The sequence below is a fragment of the Gracilinanus agilis genome, chromosome 4 (assembly GCF_016433145.1).
Source record: "Gracilinanus agilis isolate LMUSP501 chromosome 4, AgileGrace, whole genome shotgun sequence".
NCBI classification, from domain to species: domain Eukaryota; kingdom Metazoa; phylum Chordata; class Mammalia; order Didelphimorphia; family Didelphidae; genus Gracilinanus; species Gracilinanus agilis.
Window position 1 is genome coordinate 429,041,615 of NC_058133.1, and position 26,224 is coordinate 429,067,838.

The 26,224-nt window shown below is 35.8% G+C and overlaps 1 protein-coding gene across 1 annotated transcript; it reads right to left on the bottom strand.

The window, feature by feature from the left end:
- Positions 1-17,416: 17,416 nt before the first annotated feature.
- Positions 17,417-18,574, bottom strand: LOC123246667 (1-acylglycerol-3-phosphate O-acyltransferase ABHD5-like). Its single transcript, XM_044675480.1, is given in 2 exon segments — positions 17,417-18,458; positions 18,555-18,574. Coding segments are annotated over 2 exon segments (1,062 nt in total).
- Positions 18,575-26,224: the final 7,650 nt, after the last annotated feature.

Genomic DNA, 26,224 nt, shown 5'->3' on the forward strand with positions numbered 1-26,224 from the left:
AGCTGATTCTCTCACCTTTAAATAGAAGGATTACTGCAGAAAAGTGGAAGTGGTAGGGGGAGGAGAGGTGTGAGAAGCTGTGAGCCCCCCCTCTCATAGTTACTGGGCATTCCACCACAAAGGCAGGAAATGAGGCATCCAGAAGAGGCCAAGCTTTTCCGAAGTTAGTGCTGTTGCTATAGGCTTTTGCCGCTGCCACTGGAAACATTTAGGATCAGTATTTATATTTCTCTAAGGGAGGGGCTATAATGAATTATATAATATTGTGATAAGAATATCCACCTTTCTAGAACGTCCGTGTTATGCACATTGTAGAATGACCAAGACATTCATTTCAATTTGCTAAGGGTAATAATTTTTCTTTGGTACCAAATACTCCAGCTTTCACTCAGTCATGTATGTCATATTTTGTTGCTCCTGACCCTGTACAAATAAGGAGCAAATGCTATGCCACCAGCCCTGGAAATGAACTCTTTAGAGCAAAGCAGGATCTAAACTCACATTATTGTATATGGTATGAATTTGAGAAAAATAGAATTTCAAAAGTAATAAGCCTGTGCCTCATTTTACTTTGAAAGCTGCACACCACCCTGAAATCCCTTTTCATTCTTTCCTAATAAGTCGTTATTGTTTCACTTGCTTAAGGAAAAACACCTTCCCTAATCACTTAATTAACCTTTTTTTTCTGGTTCAGCACAAATTTCATTACACAAATCTTCAAATCAGCTTTTAAAAGCAAATTCTTAATGGTGAGGGGTCAATAACCTTAAGGCAAGACACCAGGACACAATAAGGCTACTGGAAGGAGAAAGTGGTTCACTTGGGTTGGGGCAATCTCACCAGCAGGTCCTTTTCCTTTTTAACTAATTGTCCCAGCTAATTGGGTATAAAGGTCAGGTGCTTTTCTCTTCTAAGCAAAGAATTAGGAACCTCTAAATTTTGGCAACGTTAGACAAAGCCCTGGGCATTGCATATTAATGATACCTCTAAACCCTAGTACTAATGTTTACCCAGCTGTAGAACTAACTAACACTTATTAATTATCATTTATCTGTGTAACCCTGTGGGGTCTTGGGATAATTTATATAGTTGTGTGTGTGTTTCTAGTTGTATGCATACATATATAATTTTTTTCTAAAAATTATATAATTCAAATGAATCAACTATAAACTATTTTGACTTAAAATGAATTGACTGAGATTCCTTACAAAATAATAGAGCAAAAGTTTTCCTCTCTGGCATCACTTTAGTCTAGTTTTGCTGTCTTCATGATCTGACTTGGGTATTTTAGCCTGTAACCTGTTAGAGGGTCCTGTCACTTGGCAAAGTCACAAAAGACAATTCCTGATTTTTCATTGTTAATAATTCACAGGAGAAGGGATCCGTTTTTTAAATCAAGTGACAAAGGAATTAGGGTTAAAAGGAAGCTTCTTTCTTAGATTCAAAAATAGGGAAAAAAACAGTGTAATGTAGTAAACAGGGGAAAGAAGAAACTAGGATTGGTTTATTTAAGCATATGGCAATTAGGAAGATCCTTCATAGATACCCATGGGTATCATGGGGGATAATAAAAGTGCTTCTTTTGATATCTTCGGTCATATGCCAAGACATTTAGATTCCTTTCAAACATGAAGGCAGAGGCTTGGAAGTCCAAATAGTAGAATGGTTTTAAAAGAGACAGGAAAGAGCAGTCACAACTGACTTAGAGAGTTCAGGGAAAGTCCATGCTATGATGCTACCAGAAAATAGCATGATGAGCTCAGCTCTTCTGCCAATGTGTCCCAGTAAATATAGCCAAGCTCCTGTTAGGATTAAACTTTTTTTGGCACTTGGTGCATTTTCTTGATAAACCGTGTATCATTAAACTTTTTTATGATGCCTTGTTTATTTCATGGACAAGACATTAAATTCAAATTACATCTTGAATGAGATTTACTCAGTTCAGACCTCACTGTGGGGATATCTCATTATCAGTGTTTGTATTTTTAATGGAGATGAATGGGCTGGGCCTTCCATTGGTGGAGCAAGATCAGGCTGATTTTGCCCCTCTAAGCATTCCTTCATGACAAAGGTAGTTTTGATTTTTATTTGTAACCCATTTCTCTAATTTTTGAAAGCAATGTGAAAAATAGCAATGTTGATATGTTTCCCAGAGGTAGAAAAATGGATATAAAGCTCCCTTTTAGCCCCCAGCCATAATTTAATATTTCACTGTTGATTACTGACATTAAATTTTCAGTAAGATATGTACTTGGGTCATTCAGGGTACAGATGCTGTTCCAGGTCCCTCTCAGAAATGTTCCAAAACTCTGACTTCTGCAAAAATCAAAAGTGGGGCTCTCTTTGCCTTTCTGCCTCCCTTCTTCTTTGCTGGTTGGTCATGAATTTTCAAAAGGGTGAAAACTGCATAATTAAATGGATTGTTCAGAAGTAGCAAGATTTTATTTGTCATTCGTTTGAAAGAAAATTGTGTCACTCACTCCATGTCCCTCTTTTCATCCACAGATAAGCATTTTGTAGCCTTTTAAAAAGGGCAAAAGGGGTTCTTTGCAGTAGAAGGTCTTGCAGGGCTCTTAAAGGTCTCACAAGGCAGGATCACAACCTTCTTTAATTGGCCACTGGCTTATTTCCTCCTCCTTCTTCTTGTATTTCTACCCAGGATGTATGAAGATTTATTATTTTCAAAGAGTAGAAAGCACTCTCTGGCTGGAAAGTGAAAGGCAGCATTTAAAAAATGATAACAGAATTTCTGAAATGAGGAGATTAAAAGTACTTGAGTTTGCAGAGCAAATGAAAAAGGGTTGTACAGCTCAACACTCATCAATTGCCTTGGGCATCACTCTATACCGCAATAGTTCAATATATATAGAACACAATATAATACTCCCCACAATATAGTAATTTTATATTTTTTTCTAATTGTCAATAAGCTCATTTAATCCATCCTATTCTTCAGGCAATATAGATTACCTGTCAAGCTAGGTGGCATAAATAGATAGAGTGCTAAGCTTGGAGTCAGGAAGACCTGAGTTCAAATACAACTTCACACATTTACTAGTCATATGATCCTGGGAAAGTCACTTAATCTTTGTGTGCCTCAGTTTCTTCATCTGTAAAACCTACCTCTTAGGAGGTTTGTTGTGAGGATCAAGTGTGATAATGATTAAGTGCTTTGCATAGTGCTTGGCATATTGAAAGTATAATATAAAAGTTAGCTAATATTATTAAAGTTTATCACATGACAGTGTCTTTAGCTATACAGCAAACCTAAACACTAGTCATTAACTACATCTGGCATCTGTGAATCAGAAAGACAAAAGGTAAGTGTTAAAAACCTCACAAATAGTATTTCTTGACAATTTACTGAAAAGAATCAATTGGCAAATATCATGAACTAAAGTAATACAAGGCAAAAATATACCATAATAGATGGAAAGGAAGGGGGAAATGGAAACCAAAAAGTAATAGGCAAAATGGTGTCTCTAAGGGAACACTGAGTCAGTGATTCTTAATGTTTTTGGTGTAATGGATACCTTATATCATTTGATGAAGCCTATGGACTCATTCTCAAAATAAAGATTTTAAATACTCAACATTAAATATATAGAATCAAAAGAAATAAATTATAATGAAAAATATCAAAAAAATTTAGAAATTTATAATTCACCTATTAAGATCTCTTGAACCTAAAATTTATCCATTGTCTCTCTGCGTGTCTTTGTCTCTCTGTTTTCTTCTCTCTAACTTTTTCTCTCCATGCCTCTCTATGTTTCTCTGTCTCTGCCTGTTTCTCTGTATCTGTCTGTTACTTCCTCCTATGGGAAACATAACCTCTCTAGCTTCCTTGCCAGAATCCTATCCTCATAGAAATAGTCATATTGATACATAATCCATCTGGCTTGTACCTTCCTCTGCGCTATAATAGAAAGAGTACTGGATTTGGAAGCCTCCTTGGTTTGAATCCTAATTCTACCATTTACATTTGAGGCAAAAAAACTTAAAGTCTCATAAAGTGAGACGATTGGACTAAATGCCCCAAATGATTCTGATCCTTGGTCCCTTTCTTCCTCAGCATGCTGATAACACTGCATTGTTCCACAACTCCATTCTAGTGCAATGATGTGTTAGTAACTGATCTCATAAAATTATCTTTCTCCCTTAAACTCATCCTTCTATTAAACTTCTTTATTTTTGTCAAAGGTGCCCCCTCAGTTACTCTGTACCATTAGCAACTTGTGGGAATATAGTAGCCATCCTCTGAGCACCTGACTCCTAAATTCAAGTGTGTATTGGGAAAGTAAGTTGGTAGTACACAGGATTACCTCCATGACCCATTTTGGTTATTTTCTGTGACTTCTGCTATCTTCTATAACAAGAACTGACTAGTCTCCTTTTATACATTTTCATTTGTTAAATTCAGATTGAATTTGTTAAATTCAGATGAATACAGATTCATTTGCTAAATTCAGATTAAATTCAGGACTAGCAACACTTTATTTTTAGGAGCAGTACATATATTTATGCAGCTCAAGATCACATTTGCTTCATTAACTGCCATGTCACATTATTAATTTATATTGAGCTAAAGTCCATTATACTCCTCATATATTTTAGAGACAAATTGCTATCTGATGCTATCTCCCTCATCTTTTTTTTTTTTTTTGGCAAAGTCAATAGTTTTGATCATAATTGTAAACTTTTATACCTAAACCTTTTTCATTTTGTCTTATTTTATTTGGCTCAGTGTTTTAACTTCTCAAGATGTTTTTATTTTATTTTTTAAGAGGAAAGAATTCTTACTCTGTAATGTAGTATTTTAGCCATCTCTGTTTTGGATTATCACCTACCTATTTAGTAAGCATTGTAAGCTTAAAATTAATATACAATATCTCCAAGTATTATATTTAATAATAAATATTTAATAATATATAATTATAATAATTAATAAATTAATTGAAGTAAAGGAAAATAAAAAGCTGGAGTAAAGAGGGAGCTAACTCAACCATATTCACAAGAGAAGAGAAAGTGAAAGGTAGGGTTACAGCCAATTTATAAACAATACATAAGGATGCTACATCGATGAAGGGAAATGGATTCTGGGAGATGAAGTCCAAGGGTTCAAGGTTTCTAATTACACATTCCCCCTGTGATCCTTTGGGAGAATAGTCTCCCTAATGGATCCTGGAAACATAATTAACTTATAACTTGAACTAGAAGTACATACAATATTATAGTATTCAAAGGGAAATTACAATAATTTGGGCATAGAAGGGAAACAAAAGAGAAAAAGAACAAAATCAATGATTGTTACATTGACAGAAACCAATTTGGGGGCAGTCCCCTTTGACATGAGTGTACGTTCAAAACAAATTTATTTAACCCCCCACAGTTAAATTTACCACATCCGAAAGTTCACTCTGGATCTTCTGGTGTAGCATATGGTCTCTGTTTACATCTTCATGGTGCCTTCTCCAAACAGTTCACTTTCTGGATTCAAGAAGGTAGCAAGTTTTTTATTCTAAAATTATTCTCAAAAAAAGATAAACTTTGCATTATAGGATAATAATATATTACCCCCTGAGAAGGATATTAACAATCTCAGGGATCACTCAGGGATACATGGCCGAGTTATGAGATATATTAATCAATTGGCAAAAGAAATAAAAACATAAAAAATCCAAATGAAAGAGAAAAAATAATTTGAGGATGAAATATAAAATATCAAAATCTTATGTCTAAAAAAATCTAAGCAAGGGAAAAATAAACCTATAACAGGTCCTTGAGTCAGGGCCCAATTAAAGCGATTTATGTCCCATAAGGCTATAGTAGCAAGTATGCACTTATCCAATCAGCAGCTAGGACTACAGAAAGTTTGCCACACTCTGAAAGACAGAAGGGGGACCAGATTTTAGCCACAAATGGGAAATAGCATTCCCTGGTCCTATTTTATTTTTTTCTCCCAGGGATACTGGAGCCAGAATGGCAGTCAAAGCGAGGTGCTTGATAGAGTGTGGGATGGGAAAGACCTGCCTCGGATGTATGCCAAACAGCTGCCACATTGAACCTCAAACAACTCCAAGTCTTCTTTTCTTGGTTCAGAATCTCCTAAATTCCACTGGGATTGGTTGGTCTCTTTGAAATAGTACTCGATTGGCACTATGCAGGTTAGTTTTGTGCTTCTTTAGCACTATGCAGTACCTCTTTTTGTATTCCCTTCTCCTAGAATCACACAGAATCATTAAGCAAAGTCCCATAATTTTTAAACAAACAATGGCAGTTTTATATAGCCTAAAGTTTTTTAGGTATGCATTGATGGACATATTAAACTTACCCTAGTGCAAAATAAAAAAAAACACACTTTAATACTAGTAACATATGATTTGAGTCTAAAAATGAGAGAAAAAATAAAACTCAAATACTCTATTGCACATAAAAGGGAAAACAATAATAAAAATATTTTAAAAATTAAAAATATAGCTTATAATCAGTGACACATTATGTCAGCCAAGGAGAAGTAGAAGATTCCTCATCAAAAATGAGATCCATTTCCTTTTTAACTTGGTCATGATCCACAGTTTGAGTGAAAATGATTTTCACAAAGTAACAGATTTAAAAAAAATAGTAGTACAATAGGTAATGCACATTTAAAGAAATACAAAATTCTCAAAATTCACAATAGCCCAGTTAATGACAATAGCAAACAAACCCACTATAACATAGGATTCATATGAGTCTCTATATAGTCACTTTCTGTATGACATTTAAAAAACTTATGAATTCATGGATACTTGTCACAAGTTCTATAGATCTAGCCAATCTTTCAACCTTGGCAAAGATATTTTAATAAAGTCTATTACTGACATCATTCCAAAATTTGGCAGAGGAGCCTAGAAAAAACACAAACCTGCTCATGAAAACCTTTTGGGGTCTAAAACATCACCAAGAATCTAGATCTTTCTGGTGGAAGGGAAGAATTAAGGTGAAGAGTTAAAAATAATCCAGAAATTACTTAGACTTCATGGGAAATACTCCCTCTTGGGAGTCATCCAGGGATAACATGCACTAGAAACACCATTTTCCCAGCTCTTCTGGTATGAGACTGTAACAGCCTTAAAGGTATGTCTTTATATGTCTCATCCATTACCTTTTTATAAATGTGGATGTGGGGAATATAATAATGCTATAGCACTTTACTTCAGCTATTGAATGGACCCTTACCTCTTGTTATAAAGAACTTGAAGGCAAGCAAATGATCAGCCAGGGGTATGGATGCTACTAGATATCTAAAAATCATGTTTGAAGACCTCTTAAAATAAATTGAGATATTTAGCTCATTAAATTCTCCAAAGGTTGAATACTATTGAACCAGTTTGATGGAGTCCATCCATCATCTATGTGACAATTAACAAAGGCAAAATGAAATAAAAGGCTGTATAAGCAATATGTGACCTCAATGGATGAGGTGACAAACTCAATATCCCTAAGGACCTGTGGTTTTGCAAGGAATAGGGTTTGTGCAAGATGTTTATGTGCTTTGTTCTTCAGTATAGTCATAGGGGAAAGGTGCAAATAAAGATCTTCAGTATAGTGATAGGGGAAAAATACAAATAAAGATCATGTAACAAAACATATAGTTAATAGCCAAAACACAGTAACTTAAAGTGATTCAGTGTAAGATAGTAGTATTGATTAGATTAATATATGAATTTAAAGACAAAATTAAAATTTGAAATAATCAGGAAATACAATAAGCATAATAGAATACAGTCACTGAATTCAAAAGTCCTTTTCTCCAATTCCAACAGACTTCTTCACTATTATGGAGGGGAAACAAAACTCAAAAAGTTAACATCAATGAACATCCAGATCTCTTTAAGATTCCTTCTCCTCCCCTTAGATTCCTTTTGTCACACCTCTGGAGTTACCCATACACACACTGGGCATAGTCTGAACAAATTGTATATGGGATGTGTTGCAGAGACTGGGCAGCCCAAAATGACAAGGGGGTTTAGGGAGGCAACTCTCTCATCTGAATCTTAGGATTAGTCAGGCTATCAACTGCAGTGTATCCAATCAACACAAAAACCCCCATGAACAGAAGTAAGAAAATACATCCTAAATCTGTAAGCTGCATGAGTTCAATAAGGGTCTCTGGAAATGGAAGCTGAGATTTGCAGGAAACGGAGCCATGCTTGCAATCTCTAATTCCTATCAATAGGTGGCTCTACCCTAGTATGCACTGCCTAGGAGTAAAAAAAAAAACTCACAAGGAATGTTTGGGAGAAAAGTTCTATCCCTTCCCCAACACAGGGGTAAAAACAATGGCCCTGTGATACTTTAGTCCTCTCCCCCACAGCTAGGAGCATGGAAGCCTTACTGTGTTAGCCAGACTGCAGTTGGGGTAGATACCATGGATTGGCTGCTCCACACTGGGTTCCCCTGGCTAGCACAGGCTTGAAAAACATGTTGGGGGGTGGGGGGAAGGGATTTATACTTCACCAGCTTCTTAAGAACTAGCTTGTGTGTTGAAAAGACATGACACAGGCTCATAGCAGGGGGGGTCTGGTCACAGCAAGTGGAGGCTGCAGGCTGGAAGGCAGCAGCAGGAGCAACAGCAGTCAGAGGCATCAGCAAGGATCAAGCAGATGGGTATAAAAAGCAGCTTATCCCTTTTCATCCAAGAGCACCCCCAAACCCCAGCTACGTCACTCAAACAAAAGCAAGTGGACAAGTGGGGCAGCTGGCAAAAAATGGGGAAAAAAACTGGAAGGAGAGAAAATGCGACTTGCAAAATTTCTCTACTCCCTATTCTTTTCTCATAGGCTTAAATTTTTTTTTGAGAATTCTATCCCAAAGTAATACCCATAAATGTAAGCTTAAAATTAATATACAATATCTCCAAGTATTATATTTAATAAGATTTATTATTAATAAGTTAAAGTAAAGGAAAATAAAAAGCTAGAGTAAAGAGGGAGCTAACCCGATCATGGTCATGAGAGAAGAGAGAGTGAAAAGGTGGGGTTACAGCTATCTTATAAACAATATGTAAGGATGCTATATGGATGAAGGGGAAAGGATTCTGGGAGATAAAGTCCAAGGGTTCAAGAATTCTTATTACACAGCATGATCCTGTACCTTTATACAAGTTATTTATTAAAATGGTCAACAGCACAGTCAAGCTCAGATTCCTTGAGTATTCTGCACAAGATCTCCTTCCATGTTGACATAGAACCATTATAGTTGATTCATTGAGTTCCCCTAATTTGGAATCCAACTAACTATATTATCACTTTGCTGGTATCTTTGTATTTTTTCCTTAAGTATAATATTACAGACTTTTTAAAATAATCTGTCCAAATCCACATAAACTCTTAACATTTACATCATCTACCAATCTAATAATTCAATTGCAACTGTAAATATGGTTACTGCAACATGATTTTAATGGAGGTATATTGTTCACTGTAGTTAATGTCTCTTTTTTAAAACCTCTATCTTTTGCCTTGGAATCAAAAGCAGCAGAGTGGTAAGGGCTAGGCAATGGGGGTAAATGATTTGCCCAGGGTCACAGAGCTAGGAAGTGTCTGAGGTCATATTTGAACCTAGAACCTCCTGTCTCTAGGCCTGGCTCTCAATCCACAGAGCTACCCAGCTGCCCCCATGTTTCAATGTTTTTTTTTTTTACAATGTTCACTCAGTATCTCTTTAATAACATTTTCTTAACTTTTTTTTAGGAATCAGTGAAGATTATACTCCTATAGTTTGTAGTTCCCATCTTTTATTTTCCTTTGAAGAAAACTGAAACATTTCTATTTACCTAGTCTCACCTATTCCGTATGATTTCCATATATTAATGACAGTGACTCAGCAACCACATCTACCAGTTCATTTATTATTGGAGGACATAATTTTTTTCTATCCAGGTGACTTGAAATCATCCAGGTGAATGAGACTAGTCACCTTTTAGCTAGTATTTTGCTCTACTGAATTAGAACTTTAAAAAATTAAGAAAAAATAAATACAGTGGAATTTTAAATTCCTCATCTTTCATTCAATTGTTTGATGGTAAAGGTGTGATCTTCTGTGTAATTTTGATTACACAAAAACTTTCTAGTTCCTTTAAATAACCTCATTAATCATTCCTTTGATTTTAGGTAGGCCAATTTCATAAACATCCTATAGATATAGGGAAATAAACATATGACTTGGTAGTCATTAGTATTCTCTCACTTCTTTCAAAAACAAGCCCAATCTTTTTAATGCCAATAACATAATGTAGGGTTTTGAGTCATGGAAAACTACAGACTCTGAATAATTGCAGTTAAGGATCATTCACAGGGCGGTGGAGAGATGTGTGATGTACACGAGAAGCTGTAATACATTCTAAGCACAAATTACAGAGGAGAAAAAGTATAAAGGATCTCATCAAATATTTATGTCAAAGAAGAAAATAATCAGGCCATATGGAGAATGAGATAGAACTATTGGCAAGTCCTAGTGCTCCATTTGTATTTTCATGATGTCAAGAAAAAATATAGAAAATTCCAATATATTCTCTCCTATGGAAAACCAAGGGATATCCATATTGATGAAATCATAGAGTCAACAGAGAATTCACACATTAAAATCACTTTCTTTCCTGGATATGTAACCCCTCGTAGCTTCCTTGAGTCTCTTAAGTATTTCAACCCTTTTGTCGGGGTTGTTCTTTGTAGCCCATCAATCTCTATCATTCCATGCTATTTTGGATACTTATTCAAACCCCTTTATTTTTCTTTTTTAAAATGACTACCTTCTGTTTTATTGTCAAATCTAAGAAAGAAGAATGGAAAGGGCTAGGCAATCAGGCTTAAGTGACTTGCCCAGGATAACATATCTTGGAAGTGTCTGAGGTCATATTTGAACCTAGGTCCTCCTGACTCAAGACCTGGTGCTCCATCCACTGTGCTATCTAACTGCTGCTCTAACCACTTTTATTAAAATCAACAGAAAAATCAAGCCACAGACTCCTTGAGTATAAGATCTTCTGAGTTGGCACAGAACCAATAAAGTTTACTCATTGAGTCTATCCATTCCCTTAAGTCAGAATCCACTGAACTATAATATCTCCTCGACCATATCTTTGTAACTGTTAAGGATGATATGACATACTTTTTCAAATAGTCTTCATGTTCTTCCCCTAGTTTATTTAAAATACAATCCTTCAACCTCTCCTAAACTGAAATATCTCCACCAATATTTTTCTCATGATACAGCATTATTGTTTCCAGAATAATCATCCATTAACTCTGTTTTTAAGAAAGGACAAGATAAACTTTTGTCTCAGATATACAGAGTTGTAATCAAATATTAGTAATTTTGAGGAAGTGGGATTTATCACTGATGATAATATAAAAAAGATTTGGGTGTAGGAAGTACTGAGAGAGGAAGACATTTTTGGAAGATAAATATTGTTCATTTAATAATCTTACTTAAGGCAAGTCTCAACTAGTAGTTCTGGGGGTAGCCTTCTTTCTTATTCTTCATGCTTATCTTGCCACAGCTCCTATCATTGTTGTGGTAGCCCCTCTGGGGAGCCAAAATCATGAATGGGTGGAGGTAAAAAAAGAGCCCTAGAAAGTTTCTTCTCCTAAAATACTTGGAGCCATTTCTTAAGTTTCTCCTGATTAAAAATCAAACAGACAATAAGTTAACACTATAAATCCAGTCTAAAAAAGACAGGAAACCAGATTGAAGACATAAGAATGAAAGGAGAGGTTCTTCTTAGAACTATTTTTAAAAATTATTTCTTTCAATGAACAGCATTTTTTCTCCCTCTCATCCCATACCTTAGAAAGAAAGAAAATAAAAAAACAAAACACTTGAAACGAGTCAAGCAAAACAAATTTTGAATTTGCCATCTCTAAAAATTTGTCTTGTTCTACACTCAGAAACCATAATCTCTTTCTGGAGGTAGATAGCATGCTTCTTCATCTTACCTCTGTGTCAAATTGTTTATTCTATTGATTAGCATTTTTTTTCATTTTTACATTGTTGTAATGGTATAAATTGTTATAATTTTGCTTACTTTACTCTACATCAGTTCATATAAGTCTTCACAAATTTTTGTATAGCACAATAGTGTTCCATCACATGCCTATAATATAATTTGTATTGCCAGTTGATGGATATTCCCTTAGTTTTCAGTTCCTTGCTATTAGGAAAAGAGAGCTGCTATAAATATTTTTGTTCATGTGGGTTCTTTTCATTTACTTGAATTCTTTGGGAAATAAGCCATTAAATAATATCATTGGGTTAATGAGTGAGAATAATTTAGGGACATTTTGGTTCAAGTTGTAAATTATTTCCCAGAATAACTAGACCAATTAACAGTTAATATATCAATATACTCTGATAGTACCTACTTTGTTCTCAACTTTGCGAATTTTATAGGAGTTTGATAGAACTTCAGAGTCATACAGAGGGAATTTTTGAAGATCTCTTTTGAGTGAGTTGGCAGAAGACAAGAGAAGAGAGGTGGCAAGGTGCTCCCTGGTAACAATGGTCACTAGTCAGTCACACATGTAGGTCCCTTTTTCAAACTTAAGCCTCTGACATGATGAGGAGAGGTAAACTCTAATTAGTACTCTAAATAGAACATTATATGACTGTGCATTGCTGCTTTTAAATCATGGAAACTCACTTAGGATTTGATAGATTTTCTACCATTTTACTTCAAAGATGTTACTGGTACCTATTTCTAATTGAGTTCTAACAAAATTGCCAACAAAAATGTTTGGTTGACCTGTGAGACACATGTGAGAGCCACATGGGGGGGAAGAGAGAGAGAGAGATTGAGAGAGAGGCCTCTCCTACCTCAGGACTAGGATTCCAACTCCTTAGCCCATTGTTAGAAAGTTTTCACCATTAAGTAGGGGCACAATCAAGAACCAATTATAAAATTCATAATTACACTTCAAAAGGTAGAATTATTATGAATTTAGGGCCTTTTACAATTTGCCTAAACAGAAATATCCATCCCTATGGTTTCATTATAATTTTCTGAACAAGAAATGATTTTTAAGATTTCCTAGTTTATTGTTTCCTGACTGGAGATTGATGATTTGATAATGATTTTGATTTGTTTTGTTTTATTTCCATATTATTCATTTTTCAAGTGAATAATCTTCTAAAACTAAAACCCCCAAACATATATGCAAATAAATAACTGAAGGACTGTAATTTCTTTGTGTCTTTTTGATCTTCCTGACTTAGGTATCAGCACCATATTTGTGTCACAAAAAGTTGGTAGGACTCCTTTGCTTATATTGTCAAATAGTTTATATAATATTGTGATTAATTATTCTTTAAATGTTTGATCAGATTCATTTGTGAATTCATCTGGGCCTGGGGATTTTTTCTTTGGGAGTTCATGGATGGGTTGTTAAATTTCTTTTTCCAAGATATAATCTATTTAAGTATTCTATTTCATTTTTGGTAAAACTAGGCAATTTATATTTTTGTAAATATGTATCCATTTCACTTAGATTATCGGATTTATTGTCACATAATTGAGCAAAATGGTTCTTCATTATTGCTTTAATTTTCTCTTCATTAGAAGTAAAATTATCCTTTTTGTTTTTGATTTTAGTAATTTGATGCTCTTGTTTATTTTTTAAAATCAAATTAACCAATGCTCTAATTATTTTATTTGTTTTTTCCCCATAGAACTAGCTCCTAGTCTTATTTATTAGTTCAATAGTTCTTTTAGTTTCAATTTTATAATTTCTCCTTTGATTTTTAGGACTTAGAATTTAGTCTTTATCTGGAGATTTTTTATTCATTATTTTTCTAGTTTTCTTGGTTGCATGCCCAATTCACTGAGCTGCTTTTTCTCAATTTAATTTATATAAGCATGCAGGGATATAAAATTTCCCCTTAGTACTGCTTTGCCTGTATCCCATAAATTTTGAAATGCTATTTTTTCATTGTCATTCTCTTAAATGAAATCAGTGATTGTTTCTATGATTTGTTATTTGATCCACCCATTTTGAAGAATTAGATTATTTTTTTTCAATTAATTTTTCACTTGCCTTTGCATTAACCCATCTTGGTTATAATTTTATTGCATTATGATCTGAAAAAATTCGCATTTATTATTTCTGCTTTTTTCTTTTGATTTTCAAGTTTTTAATTCATTTGTACATTGCCCATTTTTTATATGTGCCATGTGCTGTTGAAAAGAAGTACATTTCTTTTTATCTTTATTCTGTTTTCTCCAGATATCTATGAAATCTAACTTTTCTAAAATTCCATTTTCTTTACTTCTTTTTTATTTATTTTTTTGGTTAGAGTAATCTAGTTCATATAGGGGAAAGATGAATTCCCCTACTAGTATAGTTTTACTAACTATTTACTCCTTAAGTTCCTTTAGTTTCTCCTTAAAATTTGGATGCTATACTATTTGGTGCATATATGTTAAGTACTGATATTACTTCATTGTCTATACTAGTTTTAATCAAGATATAATTACCTGCCTTTTCTCTTTTTATCATATCTCTTTTTGCTTTAGCTTTGTCTGGGATCATGATTGCTACTCCAGCTTTTTTTGTCTCAGTTGAAGTCCAAGTGATTCTGCTCCAGCCTCTTACCTTTACTCTGTGTGTGTCTGCCTGCCTCAAATATGTTTCTTATAAACAATATATGATGGATTCTGTTTTTTTTTTGTAGATAACATAGTCACATCATATTTAATGAGGTATGTTTTAATTGATTTAATGAGACAAAATATATTAGAAAATGGGGACATTTCCACTTTTCCAGTCCTATGCTCTTCACATCTACAATTTTTCAAAAATCATTAAAAGAAATCCAGGAGGGGGCAGCTGGGTAGCTCAGTGGAGTGAGAGTCAGGCCTAAAGACAGGAGGTCCTAGGTTCAAACCCGGCCTCAGCCACTTCCCAGCTGTGTGACCCTGGGCAAGTCACTTGACCCCCATTGCCCACCCTTACCAATCTTCCACCTATGAGACAATACACTGAAGTACAAGGGTTTAAAATAAATAAAATAAAATACTATCTCATTTCTAAAAGAACAATCTATAAAAAAAAAAAGAAAAAAAGAAATCCAGGGAATCAAGGTTGCCTTTGACAGAAAAAAGCATCTATGTAATTATTTATATATATCAGCAAAGAGGGTAAGTTTAAGGTAACATCAAAAGATTAAACAAATTTAGTCAGATTGCACATAATCACTTCCATTTAACAAGTAATCCAAGAATAAATATCCCCAAATGTCAAATAGTTCCTGTCCTCAAAGGCAATATTCAGCTTCATTCCAAAGTGCCCAAACTTATAGTTACAGTTTTAACTAGTAAGGTATCACATGGCAAAGTTTAATAAAGTCTTATTTTTTTTGGCATGGTCTTTAAGTCCTAAAAATAAACCCAAAACCTGAAAAACAAACAACCCTTTCAAGACTGCAAATGTAACCTGAAAATCCAAGATGACACTTCAAAATAGTAATTAATCCTCTATTAGATTTTTCTTGAAAACAAAATGTCTCATCCCCTACTTGTACCCAACTACTTTATTTGACAAGCGGAAGAAACCACTGATCACTAAGTCAGTTATTATACTCCAAATTCACCTATTAAAGATAAAAAATAGAATAGTTTTGTTTCCTAGGAAGTACAACCCAACACTTAATTATTATTATAGACATTATTAAAGTGATCAGACACACTACGGCATCATTCACTGTATTTTTTGAGTCTTTATTTAAATTTACCTTTCCTAAAGGTTTAATACCACATACAAGTGAAACCCAAATGTCTCATCTAGTGTGACTCTTCCCCAGTTTTTTTGTTTCCCATTAAGAGTTATTTTGGCAAACAGTTATTATATAGTCCTAGTTTTCAGTTTCAATGAAAATATGTTTTTAAAAACCATAGCAAGAAAGTATTGTCATCTGTGGCAGCTAGTTATGGGGTTTCAAAAATATATACATGTGTGGATATATAAACACAGTCATGCATGTGTTTATGTGCATATAGACACATACACAGATACATATAGATGTTTAAAAAAGTATTCCTGTGCCATAATCAATAATTTTTTTAAAAATCTAGACCCACCCTGATCCCATATCATGGCCAAGAACACAGCTGATTATTTTTCAGGGCTGCACTAAGAACTGTTGGTGAAAATCTGGTATCATTTAGTCCAATCCTATCATAAGACTGTAGAGTTCTAAGATGGATACCTTTGCTATTCCAAGTGAAGAAAATCTTCTCTTCTGAGGATAGTTGTTAGAAGAGAGTAGGCTGTTTGCACCCATTAATTAATGTAACATCTTATACTAAGGATCCAAAAATAACAAAAACGGGTTGTACAGGGAAATCATTTAGCACTTCCAAGTACTGAAGTACTAAACTCCTGTCTTGAGAGGAATTTAGAATAATAATACAAATTTATATTGCACTTTATAAGATTGATCAAACTTTTGACATATATTCTCATTTAATGCTCACATTGGTCCTGGTGAAGCAGGTATTATTATCTCCATTTTATAGATGAAAAAATTGAGGCTCAGAGAAAGTAAGTTTAGTCACAGCTAGAAAATGCTGGTGATAGGATTTGAAAGCCAGGTCCCATGGCCCTATAATGCCTTTTCTAGGTGCTAACTTTAATGTCTTCGACAATGGCTTCCATGAGGAGTTAATTTACAAAAGACTGTGTTCAGGATGGACTTAGCAAATTTTAAAGAGATGGATCCCTGCAAAGTCTCTGACCTACCAGCCTATTGGTTTGAAAATAAGAAATATAGAACCTTCATTCTTGGCTTCTCCGGTTCAATGTTCCTTCCTTTCAGACCTTTCCTTCCTTTTCCTAAGAAGCTTCCCAGTCAGTCACAATACTTCTACCATCAAGGACTGTGTGGGAATTTTTGATACAAAAATTTGCTACTTCTCAACATGTTGAGAAGGAACATGGCTAACCCAAGGGCAAACACATGTTAATCATAGAAGACATAAATTAAATAAATTGCACATTTATAATACATAACACAATGATATATCAAAGTCTTTATAGTGGAAAGGTAGATTCCTATATCAAAAGTATTCAATATAGCAAAGTTATATTTGAAAAAATGTTCCAGTTAAAAAATTACAGTATTTCCACTAGGTCAGGGAGGCAAGAAACCCTTTATTTAAATCTATTAGTTTCTGAGCTTTCTGTAGGTATTTCAAAAGAAATTTCTATTTAAAAAGGGGTTCCCATCCAAAAAGGCACTATCTGATATAAATGTGCAAGTGACTTCATGGAAGAAATGCCAAATGTACAAAATAAGAATCAAGAGGATTGCTCAGTTTCTTTGTGTTGGTTTCCTTATTCTTCATCACATTTTCTAAGTTATTGCTGAGGAACTGCATCCATCACCAGGCTTGTCCATCGAGATCTGACTGGGGACAGTCCACAGAATCACAAATCTCCTTTACTTTTTGGTTGAATTCTTCTGGTTGGTCAGCATAGACATAATGTCCAGCACCAGGGATAGATATAGTCTTCACATACGAATGTGGCCTTAGGGACTGGATGGTGTTGCCAGAATTGCCATCTATGCAAGATTGGGCTCCATAGATGACGGAAATCGGAATGTCTGGGTCCATCTTCCCAATCCGCATGATCCTTGGTCTTTTTGCCCATCCATAAGGAATAGTCATATTTCTAAAGGCAGTTTCACCACTGGGTGTCTGTACATTACAGTGGTAGATATATTCTGTCACAGTATCATCTTCAAACATTGAAGCATACTTTCTCTTAAAATCAGGCCTTAGACGTTGCACAAGGCTTAAGCCAAACGGTCCTACAATTCTGAGGCCGGCTAAGGGATTAAAAGGGGTCAGTACAGCTCCCAAGGCTTTGATCCACTCTGGAATTGGCCTGTTTTGATCAGCACTATCAGGTCTCTCTGGAAAGCCCCAGGGCTCCACTAAGATAAGGTGCTTCACCCTTGATGGATACTTCAGTGAATACACAGCAGCCAAGAATCCACCCAGATTGTGTCCCAGCATGATCACTGCATCCAAACCCAGGGCACACCTCCATTCTTCAATTGTTTACACAAACTTGTCCTTGGCTTCTGTGGCATCACTACCAAACTGGGGTCTACTACTCCGTCCAAATCCCAGCAGGTCCAAAGCATACACAGGTCTATTTTCACAAAGATCTCCAAAGTTGAGAGCCCAGAGTCCAACACCACCTCCAAAGCCATGGAGGAGGACAAGCGGAGTCTTATGTACAATATCCTGAGAGAATTTTAGTGTCCATATTTTATTTCCATTAGATATATAAACAGGTTCTTTTTTGTATGAACAGGGCACACATTTTAAGATCTTTTCCTCAGCTTCTTTTAGCAGGGACAAAGACATTGGACACCAAGTGGGAGGCCATCCTGTTAGCCATCCTGACCTCTCTCTTCTGAAACGCTTGCCTTTGATCGATTAGAATGGAAGATCCTTGGGGACAGAAGCTGTTCCATTTTTGTCTTTGTATTCTCCAAAAATCCTCTCGGGGTCCTCCTCCTCTGCCATGTCCCCTTTCTCCTTTCTCACCCCAGCCTGGTCCGGGCTCTGGGCGACCCCGAAGAAATGACCCAGTCTCGCCCGAGGCCCCTTGCCACCACACAAGCTGGTTGACAAGCGGACTGAGGAGGCACTGCCTCCCCCGGCAGCAAGACCTGAAGGGTGGGTGCCACCCTGGCCTGGCCCCGCACATGCCTCCTGGATTCTGTTTTTTAACCCACTCTGCTATCCACTTCCATTTTATGGATGAATTCATCCCTTTTACATTCACCTTTATGATTACCATCTGTACTTTCCCCTCCATTATGATTTCCTCCTTTAACCTGCCCTTTCATTCTTGCCCTCCATACCAGTGTTTTGCTTTTAATCACTAGCCTTCTTCCCCTTACCTTAAATTACTTCCTTTCTCAATGCTACCCTTCATCTTCCCCTCCTACTTCTATTTAAAGTCTTTTAATTATCCCCCCAACTTCTCCTTTCCTTATATTACTCCTCTCCCCATCACACTCTTTCTTATTCCCCTTGTACTTCTCTATACGGTAAGATAGGATTCTATACCCCAATGAATCTGGGTGTTATTCCTCTCTGAGCCAAATCCAATAAGAGTAAAGTTTAAGTATTACCCATCGCCACCCTTATCCTTCCTTCCACTGTAATAGTTTTTTTGCCCTGCACCTTTTTATGTCATATAATTTACCCCATTTTACTTTTCTCCATTTTTCTTAGTGAAATCCTCTTTTTCATTCCTAGATTTTTTACATGTCATCCTAAACAGCTTACCATCATACCCTCTGACTCTCTATACTTCTTCTAGCTACTATAATAACAATTTTTAAAGGTTATCAATATCATCTTTCCACAAAAGATTATAAACATTTTGACCTTATTGAAGTATGCTTCTCTTGAATTTTGCATTTGTTCATCAAATTTTCCATTTAATTCTGGTCTTTTCTTCAAGAATGCTTGGAAATTTTCCATTTTATTAAATGAACATATATTCCCCTGAAGGAATATAGTCAGTTTGATGGGTAGATGATTCTTGATTGAAAACACAGTTCACTTGCCTCCTGGAATATCATATTCTAAGACTTCCTGTCTTATAATGTGGAATCTGTCAGATCCTGTGTAGTCCTGACTGGGGCTCCATGATATTTACATTGTTTCTTTCTGGCTACTTTCAATATTTTTGTCCTTGGCTTGGGAACTCTTGAACTTGGCTATAACATTTCAAGGAGTTGTCATTTGGGGATTTTTGCAGGAGGTTTTCTGTGGATTCATTCAATTTATATTTTACCCTTTTGTTCAAGAATATCAGGGCAGTTTTCTTCAGTAATTTCCTAATATTCTATCCAGGCATTTTTTTTCTTCTTGATCATGACTGGATAGTCCAATCAATAATTCTTAAACTATTTCTCTTGGATCTATTTTCAAATTATTTTTTAAAATAAGACAGTTCCTATTTCCTTCTGTTTTTTTTCTTTCATTCTTTGATTTTGTTTTATTGCTTGTAAGTTTAAATTTAGGTTTTATGCTAAATATGAGAATTCTAAAGTGATATTGTGGTTGCTGATTTAAAAACATTATAGCTTAAGTCAAAATGACTTTTAGCAGCTTTATTTACAAAGAGGTGGAAAGAGTGAACATGGAAAAATGTAGATAAAGAAACAGATTCTAATAAGTCAACCAGCCCTTCTCCTGAGAAGCCAGGCTCAGCCCCAGCAGAGCTTCCCTAAGACTGTCTCCACTTGGATTTCCAAGTAATCCTCAGCCAGAAGTCCTGGTGGTGTCTTCAGCCAGATTTCCACCAACACAGCCAGTCACTCATCCAGCAAGCTGAACATAGGGAAAAGGTCTCCTTCAAACCAGGAAAGGAATCTCCAGAACAAATCTCTCCAGAAGCCAGAAAAAGAATGATTCTAGACCATGCTGGTTTCTTCTTTTTATACCCCTTTTTTTCCACATCACTTCCTGTCACTCCCTGTCACTCCTTCACAGAAAACAATTTTTTGCTCCATTCACCTCTGGGCCTCTGGCCCTCTAACTCTCAGCGAGGTTTAAGATCTACCTAGATTAGAGGATTGTAGTAAATTACCTACTGGGTTAGATTCTTATTTCCTTATTTCCTCTCTCTCTTCTTAACTGTAAATAAACTTCCATAAAAGTCAATTTTGACTTGACATTATTCTTAATTGATGAGTGATAATAGTTCAATCCTCTGGTGACCATCTTTTAATATATTGAACCCAAAAAACCCCTTTATCTCTTACATTTTTGTTGTCTTTCAATTTGCCTAGCACTGCCCAAGGCAGAGCAGTGGTCTTTAGAGTTATCACTTAATTTAGTAAGTGACTTGTGAACTCTCCTACTTAATGGTAAGTAGGGGTACTTTAAATTCTTGATTTGATTAGCTAAAACTAGACTAGGGGAGAGTTAATCCTATCTTCACATGTTTCTTGATGTCTTGTGAAGTCAATAGTTTTTATTTGCCCAGTGCTAATTTTTGAAGAATAAAGTTCTTCCATGACCTTTTGATTCTCCTTTTCCATTTGGCCTGCTCTAATTTTCATTGAATTATTTTCTTTATTATATTTTATCAACCTGCCTTATTTGATTTTTTATTTCCTTTTGAGTTCTTCAATGCTTTAGACCAATTTCCATCTTTCTCTTGCATGTAGTTACTTGGATTTCTAACCTTTGTTTTTTGCTTATGGACTAGGAATTCTGAAAGCTGCTGATTCTGTCTCCTATGTTGATGGCTTCCCTTGAGCTATTTTTCCCTGAGGCTATGTTTTCACATGAGTGAAGGCTTGAAAGGGCCAAGTGTTATGGATTTCTGAACCTCCCTATGGGGTGGTGCCAGGGCCTGGGACTTCAAGGGGGTAGGTCTGGGGCGTGGGGTGCTCTGTCATTGGTGTAGCCAGGGTCCTGGGATCTCAAAATTGCCCTATGCCCAGGCTTGGAACCTGACTTGGTAGGTGAGGTGGTTGGCAGCCAGCACTCTGTGTGCAGTTTTGGTTCTGGTTCCCTTTATCCTATGAAAATCAACTCTATGCCTACCTTAAGTGACATTAGATGATATCTAAATTCCTCTCAGACACCAAAAATCATACTATTTTTGCTTCAGTTTCTGTAAAACTTAGAATTATTCATATTTAGGAAACTATTTCTGTATCTAAAACATTTTAATATATATTTGTATTTTACTTCAGCGATGAGGTGATAACAGATTTAAATGTCTTTTTCTGCTGTTTTTATATATACCCTATTTGCTTTAATACTTTAATACTTTGATGCATCTGTGATAACAGTAATATAAGCAATAAAAAACCAACCCACATCTTCTAATTCAGGGTAATTTTTGTCCCTGTTCTTCCACAAATCTTTGCAAATTAATAATGAAAAGAATTTTGAATAGGAAGAGAAGTCTAGATTGTATTTGGGGAATATATAATTCTTTGAAGAATCACAGGTCTTTCTGTGAAATAAAGGCATATCTCTTTTATATCAGTATTCTTCCAATGATGTGGATTATATAATATAATCCGGATTCATTCATGGATTGTCACATAGTTGTTGAAATCATGGATCACCCAATGGACAATTGGGAGGAACATGGTGGGCATGAACAAGGTTAGCATGGGAAGGTTTTCAAGGGAAAGAGGGCAAAAAAGAGTTACCAAAGAAAAGAAAGTAAACAAGGCAGATGGCAAAACTGATGGGTAGTAAATATACTCCATTGATAGCCACAATATGCCAAGAGAACTAGAGGTAGGTCCACAGCCCAGTGAATGGAGCCCACTAACTAATTTATGGGATAACAAGGAAAAGGGTAGCTCAAGATGCGCAGACATGATTTCAATTTACAGAATTTCAATGTACAGAATCAAAGGAAATACTGTACATTTATTAGTGAGTTCCAGAAAAATATCAGCAACAACAATACTAATGAACTAATATTGATACGATCTGAAAAGTTTTTAAAATAAACTTATCTCATTTCATCTTCTCAAGAACCTTGTGAAATAGATGTTATTATCTTCATTTTACAGATGAGGAAACCGAGGGTGAGAGAGATTAGGTGACTTGTGCAGAGTGACACAGCTAGTAAATTTCTATGGCAAGACTTGAACTGAAGTCTTCCTTCAACACTCCATTCAGTTCCACACATAGCTATATGCGTGTAAGTGTGTGTTTTATTTTTCAAAGTAAGACTCTTCGTGATTGTCTCTTTGCTTATGCTTATTGTGCCAGATACTTAAGAAGATTTTAGTAGTTCTTGGTAGAAAATTGGGGCATGCTGTCATTCTGTAGTAAATTGGATCTGAGAAACAGAGACCTTGTGTAATTCTTTCCTTCATGCTAAAATTTTCCTGAAGTCTTGTCCTGGGGAGCTTAGTGGGTAGTAGTTGGCTTGGGAATAAGTAGAGAAAGATTTAGTCTTGGCCCAAGCTCTATGATCTTGAGACATCACCCACTATGGATTCTTTTTTTCTAAATAGCAGAATTGGGTCCTTAGATTAGAAATTTCAAAATTTCCTTCAGACTCTATACAATTCATCAAAGAGATGGAATGAGCTGACTACCTCTCTAATAAACTTTGGGGAGGTGCTTGAGTTGTTGGCAGCAAGAATCTACAATCAGTTACTCCACATGGCTATAGTTGAAATTCTGCTTTGTTTCTCTTGTCATTTACAATAAGATCCCAAGTTAAGAAGGTCTGTGTTTTCTCAAGATAACACTGCATTTTATGTTCCAATTTGAAAGGGCCCTAATCACTAAGATACATCTCCAAATCATAGAACATGTCAAGCATTCTAAAGATTGTGTTTGATAACTAGCCAAGATTTAGGCTATGAACTTTCACAGATGATTCATTGTAGGGGAGAGCATTTTCTAAGCTGGAATCCTGGATAGTCCACTCATTAGCTCCCACGTTAGGTCAAGATCTTTTGAAAGTCTCCAGCAGAAAACTTGATGGTGATTCCATGAGAAAATTCAAATGAACTTGTGGAATAACTCCATGATTCCTCTGAGGGATCTGGGATATGATAAAATACATTTGAATTTAAGCACTTTCCATTCATTCCTCTTTCAGGGAATTATGGTAGTTAATTTCTTTCTTAAGTATAGAATATGGGGTGTTAGCTTTTCTCTCTCTGTCCCCCTTCTTTAAAGGAGAAAGTGTTGAAAAGAGCAATCTTAATGCCTTCTCTTTCTTTGCCACCTCCTGGGTGATGGATAATAACAGCTTACATTTGTATAGAATTTAAAGTTTCCAAAGCATTTCACATATGATTTCTCATTTGATCCTCACAACAAGAATGTGAGATAGATGGTATTATGGTTCTAAGTTCACAGATGGGGAAACTGAGGCTGAGAGAGGTTAGGCGACTTGCCTAGGGTGATGCAGCTAGCAAGTTTTCTGAGGCAGGATTTGAACTTGGTTTTCCAGGTTCCTAGTTCAACAATTATAGGAGACACCAGCAAGGAGGACTCCAAGAATCTTCAAAATGGTTTTTTAGTATGAGAAAAAGATTTTAATTTTGAGGGAACTGGTTATGAATTTCATTTTAAAAGGTTATCCTCTTGTCTTGAGAGCCAATTTCCTTTGCTTCGAATTACTTTAATATTCATCTGACCCCTATCCAAATTAGGATATGTATATACTTCATATTGGATGTTTAAACATTGTTCTCATGAGAAAAATATTTTCATTTTTATTAAATGACCTAATCTCTAATCGACTTTTTTTCAAAACTCAGAAAATACATAACCAGAATCATATAAAAAGGATAAAAACTTCAACTTTGAAGTACTACTATTGTGCCATAGTTACCAGCACATCTATCTTTCATTCATATTACTATCACCAGACAATGCCACCCTAGAGGTGCACCTTAACACATCTTTCAACATAACAAATTTCAGTGTGAGGATTTTCAGAATACACAAGACTCAAGAGAAACCTGTTTTATTTCTTATGAGGAAATAAGTATGCATCTTTCCACACTTTCTCACTTTGCCCCAGAAATCTCTCTAGGAATATTCACGTTTGGCACAAATAGATACTGTACAAGGTCTGAGGACCTGACCTTGCCCACCTCCTTCATCCCTTCTCTTTGAAATGATCGATACCTCCTTACTAGAACCAATCCCGAGATTCTCCAAAGTGGAAAGACTTTATTTTATTAATAATACTTTCATCTTCACCATTTGTTCTATATTAGGTTCTTATCCTTAAGTGATCACTACTTCAAGCATAATGGGCTCGCACACTGATAATTTATGTCTAAAAATGGAATGAAATAAGATACTTAGGGAGCAGCTGGATGGCTCAATTGGATTGAGATCCAGACCTAGAGATGGGAGATCCTAGGTTCAAATCTGACCTCAGACACTTCCCAGCTGTGTGACCCTGGGCAAGTCACTTAACCCTCATTTCCTAACTCTTACCAGTATTGATTCCAAGGTGGAAGGTAAGGGTTAAAAAAAAGGGAAAAAAAAGAAATGAGATATTTGAAAATTAACAACTAGAGGTTTACTTGGCCATGGCAGAGGAGGAATGTTCAGGATAGGGACAACCAGGGATATTCCTCCAATAGAGAACACTGATTCAACTGGGCATAGTTCCTGGTCTTGTTCTTAATTCTTGTCTAGGGTATGAAACCTCAGTGCCATCTCTTCCTATCCTGGAAACTTACATGATCAGGAAATTTAAATTTCTTTCATTTCTGAATAGAAGTATAGAAAGGTATATGTACATTTATACATGTAAGTTGTATGCAAATACATATGCACAGGCATACCTACTATGTGCCAGGCACTCTGTTAAGAGATCTGGAGACAAAAAAAAAGAGCATGACTGTCCCTGCACTCAAAAACCTTACAATCTAATTGGGGAGACAACATGCAAGCAACTTTATAGGAAACAAATGAAATTCAAGATAAATAGGAAATTATTTAAAGAGGGAAGACAGTGGAATTAGGCATTCCTTGCCCCTCCAGGTATATGAAGACTAAAGACTACTGTGGCAGAAGAAAGGGATGAGAACAATTTGTTCCAGTACACACGAAGGCAGTGGAAGTTGTTGTGGAGCACTTAGAGGTTGGTTAGACATGAGTGTCTTGACTTGCTTGTGAATTGGATTTAAAAGAGTCAGAGTTGCACTCATCAGTCCCACTCTCTCTTCCTGGATCATTGAAGTCCAGTAGCAAGACCAAAGTCAAGATGACCTGGACATCTTTGAGTTCTGACCAAGCTCTAAGCTTTCCATAATGCTTGCTTCAGCCTCTTTGATGGTAGTTAGAACAAATTATTCTCATCTCATCTACCCCTACTTCCCTGGGGTTTTCTTGTGCCTAGGGATAGACACACCCTTAACTCACTGACAGATTTGAGGAACTGGTTTAGCCTGTCTGCTGAGAGGGTGGTACCAGGGTGCTACTGCTGTGCATACCGCAGCTTCTTGGAACGCAGATGAGATTTGGGCAAAACATGGACATCAAAAGTGAAGAAACAGCCCTGAAAAAGGCTTGACAAGCCCTCACATCAGAGGTGCTCGTCCTTTCTGAACATCTCTTACTCTTAAGGAGATATATGAAGTAGAAAACAAAGCCAGAAAAACAATATTTAAGATGACTAAATGAATGGCAATGAAA